Source organism: Nannobrachium achirus, assembly GCF_963921795.1.
Source record: "Nannobrachium achirus genome assembly, chromosome: 10".
Lineage (NCBI taxonomy): Eukaryota > Metazoa > Chordata > Actinopteri > Myctophiformes > Myctophidae > Nannobrachium > Nannobrachium achirus.
In genome coordinates, this window is record NC_137819.1 from 35,271,653 (window position 1) to 35,290,766 (window position 19,114).

The 19,114-nt window shown below is 40.9% G+C and overlaps 1 protein-coding gene across 1 annotated transcript in view; it reads left to right on the forward strand.

Annotated features, from left to right (window-relative positions):
* Positions 1-234: 234 nt before the first annotated feature.
* The window catches only part of atp9b (ATPase phospholipid transporting 9B), a 55,621-nt gene continuing 36,741 nt past the window's right edge, over positions 235-19,114 (forward strand). Inside the window, exons 1-9 of the mRNA XM_080734772.1 lie at positions 235-319; positions 4,514-4,687; positions 7,874-8,024; positions 10,759-10,872; positions 11,157-11,265; positions 12,274-12,332; positions 13,585-13,636; positions 15,705-15,799; positions 18,817-18,897. Of these exons, the coding sequence (XP_080590898.1) occupies positions 240-319; positions 4,514-4,687; positions 7,874-8,024; positions 10,759-10,872; positions 11,157-11,265; positions 12,274-12,332; positions 13,585-13,636; positions 15,705-15,799; positions 18,817-18,897 (915 nt within the window). The 5' untranslated portion in view covers positions 235-239. The remainder of the gene's footprint in view (positions 320-4,513; positions 4,688-7,873; positions 8,025-10,758; positions 10,873-11,156; positions 11,266-12,273; positions 12,333-13,584; positions 13,637-15,704; positions 15,800-18,816; positions 18,898-19,114) is intronic.

Sequence of the window (19,114 nt, forward strand, 5' to 3'; positions counted from 1 at the left end):
TGAGAATTGTATTTCCTTGACACAGTTCCAATTATTATTTTCTCCATAAAGTAGTAACATGTAGTGTAGTGTGTGTGTGTGTGTGTGTGTGTGTGTGTGTGTGTGTGTGTGTGTGTGTGTGTGTGTGTGTGTGTGTGTGTGTCACTACTATATTTTTATTTGATCAGATAATAATCTGCTTCCTTTTTTTTTTCCCTGCGTGCGAGTGACGTCATCGCGTGTGTACTGCCCCAGCCAAGATGGCTGACAGCATCCCGTTGAACCCGGTGCGGAAGAGCTCGAAAAGAACCCCGTATTACAACTCTTCGAGGCTTTCAAGGTAGGCAGGAGCGAGCCCGAGTCTTCGGAGAAACACTTTAGGTTCGTGTGTTCAATGTTTGAATGTCGCAGGGCTCGGTGACTTGATGAGAGTGGCTTTTTGATGCACAGTTTACCTGGAACCGTTAGCGCTAGCTTGCTGTTGTTGTCATCGACACTGAGGCCCGATACTTCGTCGCCGACGGTGTCTCGCGCTGAAAATAGCGGATCCACAAGCTCACGCTGGGTCGCGACGCGATGCGGTGTGAGCTTGTAGATCTGCTATTATCGGCCGGACTGCCTGACAGTCAGCCTGACAGGTCCCCTTTCTTGTTTCACTTCGTATTTTCTCTCCCTCAACAATGTTGAAGCCACGATTTTAATGTCACGTCTGTCTTTATTGCTTTTGTCGTATTATTATTTTTTTATCTTATTCGTGACGTGTAAAATATAGTAAATTGTCACAAAGGCTTTTTCTAAAGTCACATGACATTCCTTAGCCCCATTTTTGGACTGTTTATGCCTAGTTAGATATATGGGTTATTTTATTTTTTCATCATCATATCCCAGCAGAGAGCAGAGTCATGCATTTGTCAGATGAGACCAAAGAGCACATGACTCTGGCAAAGCTCCGAGTTGTAAATACCAAACAAGTTAATTGCAGTTATCGCATGACCACTTTCTTCTTGGCCAATAACTACACCCACACCAATAACTTGAAAGAACAGCAGCTGTCACTGTTATACACTGTGTAAATGTCTTCCCTTTTGACCACCCACAACTAATGGCTTTACCAAACTCTCATGACATCACATTGGCAGTACTTGGGTGTGTACAGACCTTTTCCACTGTTGTTGATGAAGTTCACACCCACGCACTGCACGTCTTTGTTGGAGCCACCTCAGGGCAGACATTGTATGTAACTACTGCTCACCTGACCTGAATTATACCACCAGTGGTTTTCAGATTCAGACACTGCAGAATAGACAGTCCTCTCCTCAAGTTACAGGAACTGCTCTAGAACTCTAGAAACACTTGAGTTGTGAGTAAACGCTGTGCGTATGCCTTGAGAGAAGCACTAATGTGTTATATTTTGGGGGCTTTTTATGCATTTATTGATAAGTATATACAGTCGGTTGACGGGAAATGGGGAGAGAGAGAGGGGGGGGGGGGGGGGGGGTGACACACAGCAAAGGTCGTCGGAATCGGGACTCGAACCCGCGAACCGCTGTCAGGCTGGTTTACCAGCCTAGAAGCCTTGAGCACTATGCCAGTGGCCCAGGCCATGAGAAGCACTTGTCATTGTTTTTGTGTCAATCAGGGCACTGTCTGTCTGTAGTGTGAGCCTGTTTGATATTGTGATGTGCTGCCAAAATAGATTTATCATCTAAACAGTCCAAGTCACCCAGCTCAACCTCAGTTCTTGGTAAGTTGAGAGTACACTTAGAATCCCTTCAGTGGCCAAGTACAATGAATCCCAGGAAGTTATCTCAGCGCCACTCAGGCTAAGCCATATGGACAACTTGTAGGGTCTGATTGCAAGGAATGACTCCGTTTTAGCGAGCATGTTGTTGTTGTGTGACTGTGACTCAGTGCCTCCAGAATCACTGGCGTATTATTAGCTGCCAAACAAACGTTGTTGTGTTGTAGGAACTCTATTGTTTGTTCAAGTTACTCAATTCAAACTACAATGTTAGGCATTCAGCTGATATTTCTATACAGCATAACATGTATAAAGTTGGTTGATCACCGTTTTCCTCAAGAACATGAGATTTAGCTGTTGATGGACACACTTTACGTTGGCTGAGATCAAACCTGGTCTGGGACGTTCCATTACAGTCTCTGTACCTCTACAATTTGCTGCCTGTTGACTTCAGCACAACAAAATATCAGTCAGAATCATTGTGAAAGGATGGTCCGTCTTGGTCTCTTAAGCTCGCAATCCCCTTAAAGATAGTTTTATGTTTGTTAATAATCACATGTCCATGTTGTTTTGTGTGAGTGCAAGACACGCTGGTTAATTTGTATAGTGATCTGTTAGATATAAAGTACTTAATTATCAATTTAGAGGTGGAAAATAGGTGGAAAGGCATTGAGTATGTTTGGTTAAGTTTCAGTCCAGTCAGTCAACTGTCTGTGACACTTACAGTACAATCTGCAATATATTAGTATTACTAGCCCTTACCCGTTCAAAGATATGAGCTCTGAAATGATGTGCAGTGTGTGGGTTATGGGGTGCACTCTGGGTACACAGTATATGAAGGATGGAAGGTAACTTTAACTGGTGCTTACATGATAATATGTAGGAGCATCAATGTAAGAAATACCCGTTTCGTTTGGCTATAGAGATACTGTGTACTACTACTGATCTGCATGATTTTTGGACAACATCTGTAACAGGGCCATGACACTCCCCCCCACCCCCCCGCCTGCACACACACACACACACACACACACACACACACACACACACACACACACACACACACACACACACACACACACACACACACACACACACACACACACACAGCTGGTTAAACATGTTGCCTCATGCTAGATGCAGAATAGATAGGCCTCATGCTAGATGCAGAATAGATAGTAGATGCACCATAAAAATGCTAATATACAGCATACGATTTGTGAAAGTGACAAACGGGCTTCACAGTTAAGTTAGGTGTGTTCATATGCTAATGGTGATGCGATTTCAGATCAATTGCTCCAGCCACTGAGGAGAAACGCTGTTTCAGACAGGCACTCAGACAGACAGACAGACAGACAGACAGACAGACAGACAGACAGACAGACATTTGGAAAATTATATGTTTGATATCAGTGATATTATGATATTGTCTGAGATTTTAGATCGTAATATGGATCATAATATTGTGATATGGCATAGCCTAAGTGTCTTCCTCGTTATAAAGGCTGCATTACAGCCTCACAATATTAATATCACTCTATATTGTCAAATATATTGTGACAGATTTGATTGTGTCCATATCACCCAGCCCTACTGCATAAAAGTTTGGAGAACCTAGACAAGCGCTTGGCCCATGCAAATCCAGTCAAGAATGTGTGACCAGAGGAGAAGCTGCTCTCCTTATAGTGAGTCTAATTCTGATATCTCCCAGGGAGTCCGTTTATTGTGCTTGGGGCTGACAGCACAGCCTATATATCTACTGTATCACAGTTTAGCTGCCAATGCTTTGGGGGGGCCTGCAGAGTGCAGACTCTTCCTGCATACTACTGTATGAACAATACAATTTAGCCACTTAAATGACGACTTCACCACTTTTCAACCTATCTTCATATAACTGGTCCTCACTAATGTTCATGATAGAATAGCAAAAATAAATCTACTCTGTCTCTCACAGGAGGGATGTGGGCAGTTCAGAAACCTGTCTGCCAGTGACATCATCAATGGTGAATCCAAGCTAGAATCCAGGCTATTTATTCCTGAAAAGTTGCAATGTTATAATGGAAGCCATTGTTCATGTGATCAAAAAAATTTAATTATATATATTTTAAATTGTTTAAATGTAACTGATCTGCCTAACGATGATGTCACTGGCAGACAGGTTTTTGAACTACCCACAGCTCTCCTAAGAGATAGAGTAGAAAAAGAGTGTGCTATTTTATCTTGAACATTAGTGAGGACCAATTGAAAAGTGGTGAAGCCGTCCTTTAATAAGCCTGATTTGACAATTATCGCCTATAATGAGTAATGACATGACCAAAATTGGGACCCCAGGCTGATAATGAATTAGTTTATGCTTATTTGTGTTGTATTTATCTTGGTGAGTTTTTCTACTCTGGGTGAGTGCTTTACCTCTAAAGACCTGTTCTCTTCCTCAGCAGGACTTCATGAATAAGACATTACATGCTCAAGATTGTTTGCCAAATTGCCATCTGCCTTTTAAAGCTGTCTCACTGATGTGAATGGAGGATGTAGGCTTCTCAATCTCTACTACAGTACTTGCTGACACCCCACACTGAGTCCACCCCACATTAAAAAAAATGTTTGTACCCTCTGTGCTTTATTTCATTTTGGATTAAAACATCTAACAAATGTAACATTTTAAATGTTACATTGTTGTTATTATTTGTATTTGTTGTTATTTAAATATTCTATTGCTCTGTATTATACATGTTGTACCTACTACTATATACTATATCATGTAACATTGCCATTATGTTTGTTCTTTGCTCACAGATACTCCCTAGAGGATGAGCCCTCCAACTTGGATGAGATGCCCTTGATGATGTCGGAGGAAGCCTTTGAGAACGACGAGAGTGACTACCAGACCCTGCCCAGGGCCCGGGTCCACCAGAGACACAGAGGACTGGGCTGGTTCCTCTGTGGAGGCTGGAAAGTACTCTGTGGCAGGTATGTGGCGATACACTTCATTATTCATGTGTTTTTAATCATTCATAATGTTGTAGGGACAGCACTTAGGTTGTACGACCCATGTGCACAGGTATTGATATCATAAATGAACTTGGATCAATTAACTTGAAGTCATGCAGACATGATGAAAACCTTTATCTTTCACCATTACATAAATAAAAGATCCAATGATGATATATGACTATTGTTATTAATTTGGACCCATTTTCTTTTGTGTATTCAAAAAAACAGAAAATGTTTTATATAATTGAAACTTGTACATTGATAATTTGTTCTGGTTTCCCATACTTGTGAGAGTTGCTTACAGTTGGGAAGGATATTCTAGATACATTGCGCATGCAGTGAAATATTAAAACACTTTTTTTTAATGGCATACAGCTCATGAAAATCAAAAAAGCCATATATCAAAATATTACAATATTACACGCTCAAAACAAGTATTTATAATACAGAAATCTGAGAAATGTCAACCTTCTGAAGTCAGAGTTGCTTGAAGTACAGTGTGAAGTGTTCGCAGTCGGTGATGCTATGGCCTTTTGCTGCTTTTTTACAAAATATTCAAATTTTTTGAGAGGGATCTGTATATACATGTGTGTTTGTGTGTGCATGCATGGTGTAGATTGTTAGCAAGTATTGCCAATGATGCTTAGTTTGGATTTCAAACGCACCGGCAGCTGTGCGTGAAGTGCAAAGAGAGGATAAGGGCACGTTGTTTGGTCGAGTTCCTCGACGCGCACCAACAGTCCAAAAAGATTTTTAAGGTCAAACAAAATGGCATGGTTTATCCAGCTAATGATTCATTTGACAGGTTTTGCCCTCTAACAACGACCATTTTGGCTACATGTGAGCGAGGACTATTTGTTAATGCCAGCACAATGGAGTGTAATAACATTTGTAAACAAATGTTTGTGGGGCATTTCATTACCCAAAAAGTAGCCTTTTGTTTGTGGATGATTTTCATAGAATATTACGTTTTCAGTGTCGTTTGGTTATCGGTGATGCATCTCCTCCCTCCAAGCCGCATATTGATTTTTTTTACCCCCACTAATGAACAAATCGGATTTTTCACAGCTGACCAGTTTGATGCTTTCCAGTAATTTTATGTGTGCTTAGCCTAGGATTATAAAACGCAAATAATTCACGTTGAATAAGCCCTGCCTATTCAAATGGCTTATTATTTGAATAGCATTCATTTGCGCAAATAATCGCTCTTATGAATCAGGAATTCGGGAGCGCAGAGACAGAGAACGCCATGGCCAACACAAACACGTCTTTTAGTGGATTTATGTTGTTTTGCCAACTTGCTTACAGGGTGGAAAAGCCAAAGCGAGCAGCATGACGGCATACATGAAAACCAGGCCAGGCTATGTTCCCTTTTGTTCCCCACTGGTGCCAGTTTAGTGCCTGTTCATACCGAGCAGCTCTGAATTGACCCCTACACTACTACTCGAATGTTTGAGTTTGTCAGATAAGATAAAACCCTCCACTTGCCCATTTCCAGGTTGATAGAATCTCAATTGCTCTTTCTGGAGTTTCTAGTGGAGGTGCAAAACTGTGAATTTATTCACAAACCACTCAACTCTATTAGAACTTTCACACAATATTATTGGAGGGGAAAGACAATATTGTCCTTGTCTGGGTTCACAGAATGCAGTCTATCTCTAAACTAACAGGTAATTACATAGACAATTGTACGCTGTAAAATACTCAGAATTAATTTATCCATTTGTAACTGGATGACGTTGCAAATGTAACCAAATTGTGCACTCTCTGAGTTAAATTAACACCAGACTGTGTATCTAACTAACACTGATACTAAACAGTATTGCCAACGTGGTAACAGCCACCTGCTGAAACAATGCCAAAATCTGGAGATGAGTAACAGCCACATGCTGAAACAATATCCAAATTTGGAGATGAGCATACTGACATCACTGATACTAAACCGTGTCTCTGCAATGGTATCTAACTATTATTCCGTTCATGTATGGGCATAAAGATCTTCCCAACAGGCGCTCCAACATATAACAGCATGATATATGGGCATAAAGATTTGCCCAACGGGCAGTGTCGGGCACTCAAATATTACTTCTGAGACTCCTACATACTGTTCACACCCCAGGCTCAAGGACATCATAGTACGGACGTCCCATACTGGCCTGAACACGGAACACCATACATGGCAAAGGACACGGAACACCATATATGGGCATAAACGGTACCCAACATTGCCCACATTTCTGACATCAATGATTCCGCCGCCTGTACTGTGCATGCATCGCTGCCATGGTAACATCCGCGTGCTGAAACAATGCCCAAATATGGATATTTTTGGGCATATCACTGATATGTCTGGGATCTCCAACATTACTTCTGAGACTCCAACATTCAATCCCTCATATACTGTAATGTGCGCACCCACCGGGCACTGGACTAGTTGTATATTATTACATGAATGTACATACTCCATGCAGAAACACTGTGTGGGTCTTTTAGTTGAGCTGACCTCATCTCTGAATGTGACTTCTCACGTCAACGACAGTTGCATGGGAATGCCACTCCTGAAGTGCTACTACCATTTCAGCTTCTTTCAAGTGCTAGAAGAGCCTCTTTTATAAAATGGTGTCAAAAGAAACCTAGCAGATCTAATTAACTCTGACAGGACCCTGGAATTAATTAGCTATGTAGGATGGAGCCGAGAGATTTTATATTCTTATGTGACACTTAACTGTATGCATTTGACTGACATTCTCATTCAGAACAACTTGCATAGAGAATATGGCTGTAGCCTTGATCAAAGCTTTGACTTCTCAGTTTGACCGGTTGATCTGCTGAACCACTGGGCTAACCTGCTGCCAGTATAATCAGAGAGATCTCATCTGCACCCTGTGTTACTGTTTATACACTTTGAGTATCTTCATTTATGTTCTCAACTGTATTCTCTCACAGAGGTCCGTTCTAACGTTCTGTCTAGTGGGCAATGTGACTGATACAGTAAATCCCACAAATATTTACCGCCAATAAGAATGTACAGTAGAATAGAGCCTCCAAATAATGTCTGGTCTGCCAAAGTAGTTGCTCAGGTAGGCTGACTAACCGGACAGAATCTTAGAGTTGCTGCTGGTGGACTTTATCAAACATATCATGTCTGTTCCTCCCACTTAGTTGCTGTGATTGCTTGCTCCGTACTTGTCGGAGAAAGAAGGAACTGAAGGCCCGGACAGTATGGCTTGGCTGCCCCGAGAAGTGTGATGAGAAGTACCCCAAGAATGCCATCAAAAACCAGAAGTACAACTTTATCACCTTTGTGCCTGGGGTGAGCTTGCTTTCAGAATTATCAATATTAGCCTCCCATGTACCGTAATTGCTGGACTATAAGCTGCACCTGAATATAAGCCGCACAAGCTAAATTTAGAACAAAAAACAAATGTTTACATATATAAGCCACACCTGACTATAAGCCGCAGGTGTCCTTCCTGCTTCTCGCTAAAGTGCCCCTGGTGGCCGTTAGCTGTAAAAATCTATATTAACATCCTTGTTAACACATCGGATGCCCACGTGGTGTCTACAAGTCAATTTCTTTGATGTCGCTGGAGGCCCACGACGCATTTGACGCGTTGTACAGTAAACTATACTGTACTGTAGCTACTGCACTTGGCTACCGCGGTGATGAAACAAACTCCATTTCCCAACATGCAGCGCGCAATTACGTCACCCGGACGTGCTGTGTGTCTCGTTGACTTCCTGTTTAGCGGCTGCACAAAAATGCTGTTTTCTCCGGATTCTCTTCCTTTTTTAATTTTTTTCTCAAAACGGCAGCCTCTTCTACATGCCGTAACACAAACACTGTGGCTTAGAAATGATAAAAAACGGTCCTGACTGAAAGAAAAGATTTTCGCGAAATAAACAGGACATACTCGGATTACTTTTCTCGACAGTACTCTCGCCGGTAGGTAAAATGACGCGTTGCCATGGGCACCAGCAAATTAAGACGTCAAAACCACGTGGGCGTCCGATGTGTTAAAGACCATTGTAAAACAAACTAACTGGCCGTTAGCTGTAAAAATCGATATATAATCCGCACAGTTGTATAAGCCGCAGGGTTCAAACCATGGGAAAAAAGCCGCGGCTTATAGTCCGGCAATTACGGGTAGTTGTTGCTTTGTTCACTGTATACTTAGTGCTCTGTATGTAATTACAAGGGCAGGAAACAAATATTTTCACCTCCTTCCCACAGTGGATGACGGATTCCAAAATACACAAATGCTTTTGACTATTGTATTCACGCCAATGTAATTTTTGGAATGGATATATACTTCAATATAAGATTGTAGGTTACCTGTCAAAGTGGATGGTAAAGTTGACAAACATTACTAGCCTTTGTACAAAATATATACCTGTATTTGACTGTTCTAACCTTTTCACTGCCTAGTGCATACAGTACATGCACTAGGCAATTGCACAGATAGCCATGGTGGAGGCTATTGTGCCAGCACACATTAGAGTGATCCTATGTGTTAATTGTACCTCTCAATTACTAAGGTGAGGGTTCACTCCTGTAGGGATCACTTGAGATCCATCACAGTTCCTTATTAAAAACCAAATGGCTCCATGATTAAGAAGACGCTCATTTGGCCAAGCTATAAAATGTCAACTGTCTCTCAGACACATAGATATTCTCATCGATAGCGGGCCAAACACCTCTGTTTTTCTCCTTCCACCTTGAATTATTAAATACTCACAGATTGAGTTTAGCTGTGTGCATTTTTCCCTAAAGGTCAGAGGGTTCATTAACTATAGAGCATCGCCCATCGATCCCATTGTCTCTGATAATCTGTGACTTAGACGCTAGACTCTCATTATTGCGATCATTATTCAAAATCTGAGCAGAGATGAATAGCCTGTTGCTTTCTGCTAAAGGTCTCTCTGAAGTAGGAGCAGCAGCACAGAAACCCAACAACAAATCTCTATAGAACGCTTTTTCTATCACTCCTTGATAGAGAGGATGTGTTAGTGAAGGGCTTTTGATAACATCTCACATGAAGACACTGGTAAATTCAACTTTATAGTCATACTGCACAATTCAAATCCTTTCTTTGCAAGCTTTCTAAAATTATTAAAATAATAAGTTAAAATAGGGAAAAAGAGAATGGAGAAGAAAGGAACACAGAACACAACAAATAACAGTAAAGCACAGTCAAATCACAACAAATAAGGCACAGTCAAATAGAAATTACAAAGTCCAATATATACAGTACATAACATGCATGATTAAACATAGCAATGGAAAATAAATAGCAACGCTTTGATAACCTCTTTAGCCCTATTGAAAAATCTTACACCCCTGCTACCTTTTGACCATTTCTGAAAATGTATGAAAATTACAATAGAGATCTACTATTCTTTGAAACATTTCAAAGAACTTTGACTTGCCCAAAATAGGGACACCAGGTTGAAGTCATGCTCTAATCCAGCGTGACTTGCAATGAAATATGTGCTTATCTTTAACAACAATACTTTGTCAGTACGCCGAGGTACTAGGAACCAGACCTGTAATCTTCCAATTATGGGTCAGTCTGGCTAGTCTCTATAGGTATGTTTTTAAGACTGAAAATGGTTCTTTCAAAGACTTGAGACATTTCCTCTGCTGCTGTTTAGTTCATTAATGCAGTCATCCGTGTTGAGTATCTTATTTTATTTTTCAATTTTCAGAATAAGTCTGTAATGCTCAGGAAACTGCTGGCCTTCATCGGACACTGTAACAAGTGTCCATGCCAAGTGAAATCTGTACCCTGCGAACGTCATTAGAAAGACAACTTTAAAAAAAAAAAGCAGCCGGGTTTCCATTAGGTTAATGTAAAGGTAACAGCATTAAGATGTATCTTTTTTCACCTCGTGCCGTGTAACCCATCCTTGCCCGTGCGTCGTTATGACTGCTTGCTAGCGCTCTGGCAGTCTTCCTCAGCGGATGTCGTAGTCGTCTTCGTCTCACCTTGCTGACATATTCAATCACCGTGCAGAATCATTGTCTCTTCTTTTACCCCTCTCAGGTTCTCTACCAGCAGTTCAAGTTCTTCCTCAACCTCTACTTTCTTGTGGTGGCCTGCTCCCAGTTCGTGCCATCTCTAAAAATCGGCTATCTGTACACTTACTGGGCACCTCTGGTAAATGCTCTTAACATTTTAAGGTTAAGAATAACCTTCTCTGTTGGCAGGCCCCGTCATCATGTGATCATATCACCATCTATCTGTCTGTCTGTCTGTCTGTCTGTCTGTCTGTCTGTCTGTCTGTCTGTCTGTCTGTCTGTCTGTCTGACTGGCTCTAATTGTCTGTCTTTCTGTCTGTCTGTCTGCCTCTGTCTATCAACCATATCATATACTTTTATACAGAACTTGCAACAAAAAATGTTAAAAAGTGTACTTTGTGTTGCATATGCTGTGTCGCCCAGGGCTTTGTGTTGGCTGTGACGATGGTGCGAGAAGCTGTGGACGAGGTGCGCCGTTACCAGCGCGACAAAGAGATGAACTCTCAGCTCTACGGCAAGCTCACAGTGCGAGGTTAGGAAGAATCACCCTAGCTGTGCTCTCTCCCTTATGACTGTAACCCCTTGCTGACATTACGGTAACAGATATTCAAGTGTACAGTCAAGCTTTTCCCCATGCAATTAAGGGACGACACTCAAATGGATCTACACTTGTAACAAAAGTCATTCCTCTTGCTGTAATTGCATTGATTTTGTTTCCCTGTCTCCGATTTCTCAAGACTGTATGATCTAAGATCCATCCCTCTGTTGAATGTGTGGCCAATTCCCAAGCGTAATATCTGTAACAGTGGCGGCGAGGGATGTAACTTTCACACTACGTGTGTCTGCATGTGCCTGTGCATGCGTGTGCATACATCATTTGTGTGGACGCACGTTATAGAACTCTGCATTCATGCATGTATTCTGCTGCATTCTTACAACTTTGCATTCATGCATGTACAGTATGCTCCATTAGTTCTACTTGGCTACATTGTAGAGAAGATGATATAGATAAAAGTATGATCTCATATCACTCCAACCAGCTAGATAACCAAAACATTCCATGTAACTTAATTTCCTCTGCAGAGTGAAATCACAGCATTAATTCAAGCATACTAGCCATAGCCATTTTACAGCAGCTATGTCTTTAGAGCATATTGAGCTGATATAATTGAGTGTGACCCTATGTTCCGTTGTTTTAGTCCACGCCTCAGAGCGGGGATCAAAACAGAAGGGTATTACATTTGCATGGGCGAGGTACTGTAACTGATCTCTCTGAAACTGGAGGGAGAAAGAGAAGAACGATATGAAAACAAGGTTGTGGTTTTAAGAGTCAGCGTCATTTTCAAGGACCAGGGATCAATAGCTGCGTTTCATTTCACCACCGTTTAAACATTCAGAGCACATCTTATGAGGTAGTCAATCTGCTTGGAATGTGTCTTCTAAGGGAACTTAAGATTATTGACCTTTTTGTTTCAGTCTCCTCTCCCACATGTGTCTCTGTCATTTGTGAGGAATAATGCTCTCTTGTTTTCCTCCCCAGGTAAAATTCAAGTGAAGAGTTCCGATATACAAGTTGGAGACCTCATCATTGTGGAGAAGGTGGGGCTCCGTGTCCATGTTTTAATGAACAAGGTTCCAGCCAAAGTTCTTTCATAGCCTAGATGAAGTAATGCTGTTATAGTCCTTTATCTGTCTGGACTGTAGTCACCAGAGATTAAAAAAAGACGAAAAAACTCATAAGTACCTTGCACATTGCTGTGTTTTTTTTCAGGCCAATGACCATAGCTGAGAGAGAGAGAGAGCCAGTGGCAACAGCTGCGAAAAACTGAAAAAAGTGTATTTTACGTGCTCCGAAATTTGCACCGATATTCGGCCGAAAAAACGCAGCAATGTGCAAGGACCTTTATATTGCTTTTCCCATTAAAAGTCATAATGTCATTATTTAAAATGAAAAATACAATACTGAATATATAATATTGTTTTCTTTAGACATTAATGTAGGCTGTAGCCTTTGAGGTAGAAGGGTTAATGGGGCTAGATGCCCCCACATCTATCTATTATTAGAAATCTATCCCATGCATTCATTGCATCCTAGCAGGCCCTGACCTGGTTAATCATCAGTGCTTAGTAAATAGATGCACGTGTTAACCCTTATCAATGAAGAGTTACCTGTCTCCTTTTTATATTTTTTCTTCATGGAGTTGGTATGCTCAATATCATCATCAACATGTTTTCTAAAAGATTGAAGTTGCACTTACAGTCACTGTTCTGTCAAGTGATGCTTCATATACAGTACGACATAATATTAGATACTCTATGCTACCAAGAGGATTTGAAATAGGCAATCGTCAATCTTTAGGAGAACACATATTGGCCAAGCAAGCACTTGGGCTAAAGTTAGCTTGTAAAGGGCTTTCCACAGTGAAACCGAGAATACACTTATGCAGTTTGCTTCTCAGCTGTCTGGCTGGTGATCTTTAACTTCAACTCAGACGATGTGAAATCTTGTCACCGGTGGCAGTGGGACAAGTTAACCCATTTAGGCCTAACCTATTAGAATAGGGCTAAATCAGAAATTAGCCTACAAAACAAATATGTTGCTACATACTGTACATGTACTGTAAGCCCCTCCCAAACAGCAAAATGTGTTCCCGGCCTGAATGGGTTAAATTTCCATCACTGTGTCTTCCAAAGGCTTGAGATAACTGACTCTCCTTCACTCTCTGGATGAGGTGGTGACCTTGTTCAATTATGCAGGAGGATTCTAAGGGTTGTTGCTACTGTGCTCAATAGCATTGTGTCTGTGAAATTTGTGCAGGGTGTAAATAATTTTGTTTTTTGTTTTGTGCAGAATCAGAGGATTCCTGCCGACATGATTTTCCTGAGAACGTCTGAAAAAAATGGTGAGTACTTAGGCAATGAATGTGCAGCTGCTGTGTAGAAAAATATATGGATCATAGAATTAGAGCCCAACTAATGCCAGATTTTTGCTTCCAATGACAATCCCTGTTTGGAGAGTCCTAGACTACCAATGTTTAGACTGACTTGATTAAAGTTTATTTTTAATTTTTCATTATAAAATATTAGTTTTTGGCTTTTCTGCCTTTATTGATGGATCAAGTGAAGATGGACAGGAAAGCGGGAGAGAGACACAGGGAAAGACATGCAGCAGAGGTCGTCGGGAGCGGAATTCGAACCCGTGATGCGCTGTCGGCATTAGAGCCTATGTGGTATGCGTCTGGACCACAAGGCCAGCGGGTGCCCCAAATATTTTATTAAGTTATATATTAAGAGCATTTAGCTTTAATTATACAATGAACAAGCAAATAATGATATCAAATATACTTAAACTGGACTTTATTCATTTAAAAAACATTAAGAAATTGAGGATAAAGGTACACATAAAAGTAAAATTGGCTCCTCAGACATTGCAGCAGAGTGGAAAAAAGAACAAGCATCTATACTCGCATTATTTAATAGTTTTAAAAGGTTAAACACTTTTGCTGAAATATGTAATGGCTGATACCGATGTCAACAAAAAATTCAAATTATTTCTCAATTTCAGAATATCCAAAATAGGGCTTTAAAAAAAACATGCATAGCACAGACTAGAAACCACCTGACCAGATACTTTCAGTGACTAATGATGTGAATGTAGTCAATGAAACTCGTTAGATTGACGCACCTTTTTCTAAGGGGCACGAGGAAATGCTCATCCATCTCTTATCTGTCAATATGCATGGCAGACCGCTGATGATGTCTTCATGAGTTGAATGTGCACGTACGCAGGCACGCGCACACACAGACATTCACAATTTATTATGATTAATTTATACACCAACAACACCTTTTTTATTTGAAAATATTGTCAACCGGTTCAATCGATCCTTTTCTTCCTCTCTGTCAGTCTCACACACGCACATGCACACACAAACACAAACACTGGAGACACACATCTCGGCGAGGAGGAGAGGACCTGTCATCTGCAGCGGAAGGAAACCATGAATCATCCTCCTTGTGATAATGTTTTCCATCATACTTAACTCTCTGGGGACCATTTATGCCTGCCCTTTGACCTCTCTCTGTCAAATAGTCACTCTCATCCATCAGTTTCATATGGAATATTACCTCAGATCAATACGGGTCACGACTGCTGAGCATTTATTGGGCTCTTGTGTGCGCCTCGGGTGGCCCTCTCACGGCCACAGGCTTTATGTACTGTGATATGACCCTATGACAATTAACTACAGTAACATTTCCATATTTGTGTCTGGTACATGTGTTTTACTATGTAGCGTATGATTATATGTCATACTTGGGCAGCTCAATTGGTGTATGATTGCATGTTGCAATTCTAGTTTTTATAGCTGATAATATAATATTGACATACCAGCAATATTGAAAAACCATTTCATTTACAATGGTCTGCAAATGATAAATACTCTGTATTTCTACATCGCCTTTATAAATATCTCAATGTGTGTTACAATCACACATTTTTACACAGAGGGAGGAGGTAACCATGCAAGGCACCAACCTGCTGGTCAGTCTTCAACAGGGGGTCTGGGACCCCTAGGTGGTCCTCAGAGTTTCTACATCTTTGTGTGACTTTTTTTCTCAATTTCTATATTAACCACTTGAAACCTAGCGTCCATATACACATATAAAAAAGATGAACCTTCATATATGTGTTTCTATTCAAAAATGCCCCCAAAAGCGTAAAATAATCATTTTGGCCATTGTCAGGCCGACTTTGTTTACATTTGAAGATTCTAAGATTGAAGTCCAGTTGAAAATGATTTACTGTTTCCTAAACACAATAAGTTTACATCTCTTAGTGATATTTTGCAGGTAAAATATACAGGAAAGCACTTAACTTTGAGTGTAACTGGGGCAGTCACAGTGCACAGTGCTAGACATACAATTACTGAACAGTGTTTGTCTTTTGTCTTTTTTTGTGCTTTTTTCCAGGGTCGTGTTTCATCAGAACAGATCAACTGGATGGCGAAACAGACTGGAAACTGAAAGTTGCTGTTGTCTGTACGCAACGCCTTCCAGCACTAGGGGTAGGAATACAGTAATAATAGCTGAAAGGGCTATTCTATCTATACGTTTTTGTGTGTGTGTGTTTGTGTTTTTCCATCAATTGTACTCAATTCATCAGTAACACACAATGATACATACAATACTATAACACTTCGGTAAAAGACTTAGTAGCATCAAAGGCTATATTTATGCAGAAAGGCTGGGTTTAGGATGCTACTACCAAGGTGTTGAAAGGTGTTAAACTAAGCCCAAATGACAATGGGTACGAGTACCCTGACAACAAATACAATGGTTATTGCATAACCGGGTGAGACTTGTGAGGGTGAGATGATATATCCTTTGAGACCCATTTTTTCAGGGGCCATCAAGGGATCGCTAGCAGGTTATTATAAGAACTGATGCAGTTGGAAATTGGAATGAGGCCCAGCCCAAGTAAAGCTGTTGTACGATTACACAATGTCATTACACAATACATCATATAATGTAAAGAAGTCGAAAATAGAAAGATTTTCCCGTTTCCTTGATTGAACCTTATGAACCCCAAGCTAATCATGTATTTTTTGGCAGTCTCCTGCTCATTCCCAAGTTTAATACAAAAACATCTGCCCATCTGTCTGACCTTGGCCTTAATTGTGACCTTAATCTTTGAGGTTTCCAACCCCAAAATCATCTTTTTAGGGCAGCCTACAGATAATTCTCACCATGTGAGAGAAAAATCTAATTAGGCCTATTTAACAAACAGACAGACAAATGGATTGAGACAATAACATAACCTAACTGGTGGAGGTGAAAAAATAAATTGCTAACTAGCTCCTCACCACAAGGTCTGGCATAGCAGTACAGGTAGGTATTAGGTAAGGCTAGCCATGCTTTATTGGGAACTAGCAATATGATTGCTATGTCTGGCATCAGTCAGATTTCCCTATGTAATTACTCTTTGTAATGAACAGTTACAAAGACTGAAATTACGAATACTGTCAAATGACTCAAAAACCACAAACAATGTCTGAATAGTGAATACCAAAACCATGTGGATGAATAGCAAGTTGATGTTGCTTTATCTCTAAAAGCATCAGTCGTCAGAGTGCAGTCAGCTCTGAGCTGTAATGGAAACCCAGCCAGCAGTGACAGACAGCAGGAACAACCTAGACATTGACCGTAGCTTCCTTTTAACTGGAGGTGATACTCAACACTTTAAGATTTAAGATTTCTTTTTTCCGTTCCCACTTAATGTGATCACACAATTAAAGTTTAAGTAAGTCATTTGATGATTGAGGACTATCATCCCTATAAGGTTTCTAGTGGCTTAATGATAGCGATGGATGTGTTTCTGTTGGTCTTCATTCAAACCCGACACGTGCTATGTTATCATCCTTTCAACCAGGGCTGCTCTGATATCCATAGTGGTATCACATATCAGCCTAATCCCTGGTTTTGAATAGGGTGTTGGCATTTGAGATTTCCCCCCAATACGAATGTCTGCTAACAAGACCCACTTATGTCATGTCGGATATCAAAGCAAAAGGTTTTAGGTTCTGTGTGGTGTTATGTCTTGGCAAGACCTACAATAAGTGTAATACACTGCACCAGTATCAGCAGTGAAATAGCCTTGTGATAGTGTCTTCCTGGAAGCGATACAAATTTAAACAAGGCTATGAGTTCATTGTGATATCCAGGAAAATAATAACATCCATGTTGGATCCATACAGTTGTTAACCATAGCTTGCAAATTTTGAATTATTATGTTGAAATTAGTTTTGTGACATGGAAGACTAAAGGCTACTGCATACAGTTTTTGTATTCATTGTCAAAACCGAACATGTTCTCTGTATATAGTATAGTTTTATGCTTGATGTGGCTCTGATTCGAGTGCTGAATAATTGGGGGCGGTGATAACTGAATGGGTAGAGAGCCCGCCTGTGAAGCAGAAGGTCCCAGGTTTGATTCTGACCCCGGTAATGTGTTGAGGTGTTCCTGAGCAAGATGTTTTAGAACATAACTGTGGAGCTATAGACAGTCGCAGTTTAAGCCTGGCCCTGTCCTGACTCTGGTGCCAGAAGCGATTTCCCCATTCACATAAAGTATTTATTTAAACTTATTTTAAGCCTCTGATAAAGCCAACCCGGGTGCTGACGAATCAAGCAATCACTCACTGCAATGCCTTATAATGAACTGGTGTGGGGTTTCTAGTACTACATAGATTTGGAACATAGAGAAAATACACACATAACACAACTTGTAACGCCTGTTTGCTAATTTGTAAAATGAATACAGGGATAATCAATACTGTCACAATACCAAGTTAAGCCCAAAAGAAGCACCAGTGAAACAGAAACCGTCAAATCTCTGTCCATGTCTCTGCACCTTGACACGGTTCCATCATGTCTTTTTATGCTGTCATCAGTAAGGGTTTGGACTGGAGCAACCTTATTCTCCATTGGGGGCCCAGAAAAATAATCCGCCCCACTACACCTCTAAACCACTTTGCCCATGTTCTCACCAGCACTACACTATCTGAGCATGGCTGAGGGCCGCCTGGTGCTGCAGAGGCTGCCTGCCTGGCTGAATAATTTAATATTTACAATCAATTTTTGTTGTGCCACTTGGGAGTGAGGGCCGGTGTTAGGTGTTCGCTGCTCGGCAGGTTTATAGCTGCAGTCTGCCACATTCTGATAACAGGAGGAACAAGAGGATGGTTGAGTGATGTCATATTTCTCTTGTGTTTGTATTGGCTAATGGCTAATGGGATTGTTTTGATATTGCTGTGTTTCCCCTCTAATTCAAACCCATCTCCTTTGGCATGGAGATGCCAAAGGAGATGCATATTCACCTACAAAAACCTACTTTGCCAAATATTATACTGTAAGCAACAAACACAGACTTGGGTGCAAGTCCACTGCTAAGGTGAATGTTTGAATTTATCTCCTGTTGCCAACTTGTGAATTGTAGAACTCATGGATGTCTATTGTTTACTTCTGCTTTGACTGATCAGTGATCGCTATTGAACGCTTATCTCTTATCTCTCGTTGTCCCTTAGGACCTCTTCTCCATCAGTGCCTACGTCTACGCCCAGAAGCCCCAGCTGGACATCCACAGCTTCGAGGGAAACTTCACCAGGGTAGAGTCACTCACTGATATGTTGATCTCCTCACCACGAAACATGTTTTTAAAACGTGTGAATTTAAGTTTTCTTCATAAAATTAGAAATTGACACGACTGATGTGTATCACCGCAATGTGTTGATGAACGGCAACAATGAGGGCTGTGTGTGTGTCCGTCTCTCTTTGTCGGGTTTCCGCTATCTCCAGCAGGCCTGCCTCTTACATCACAGGCAG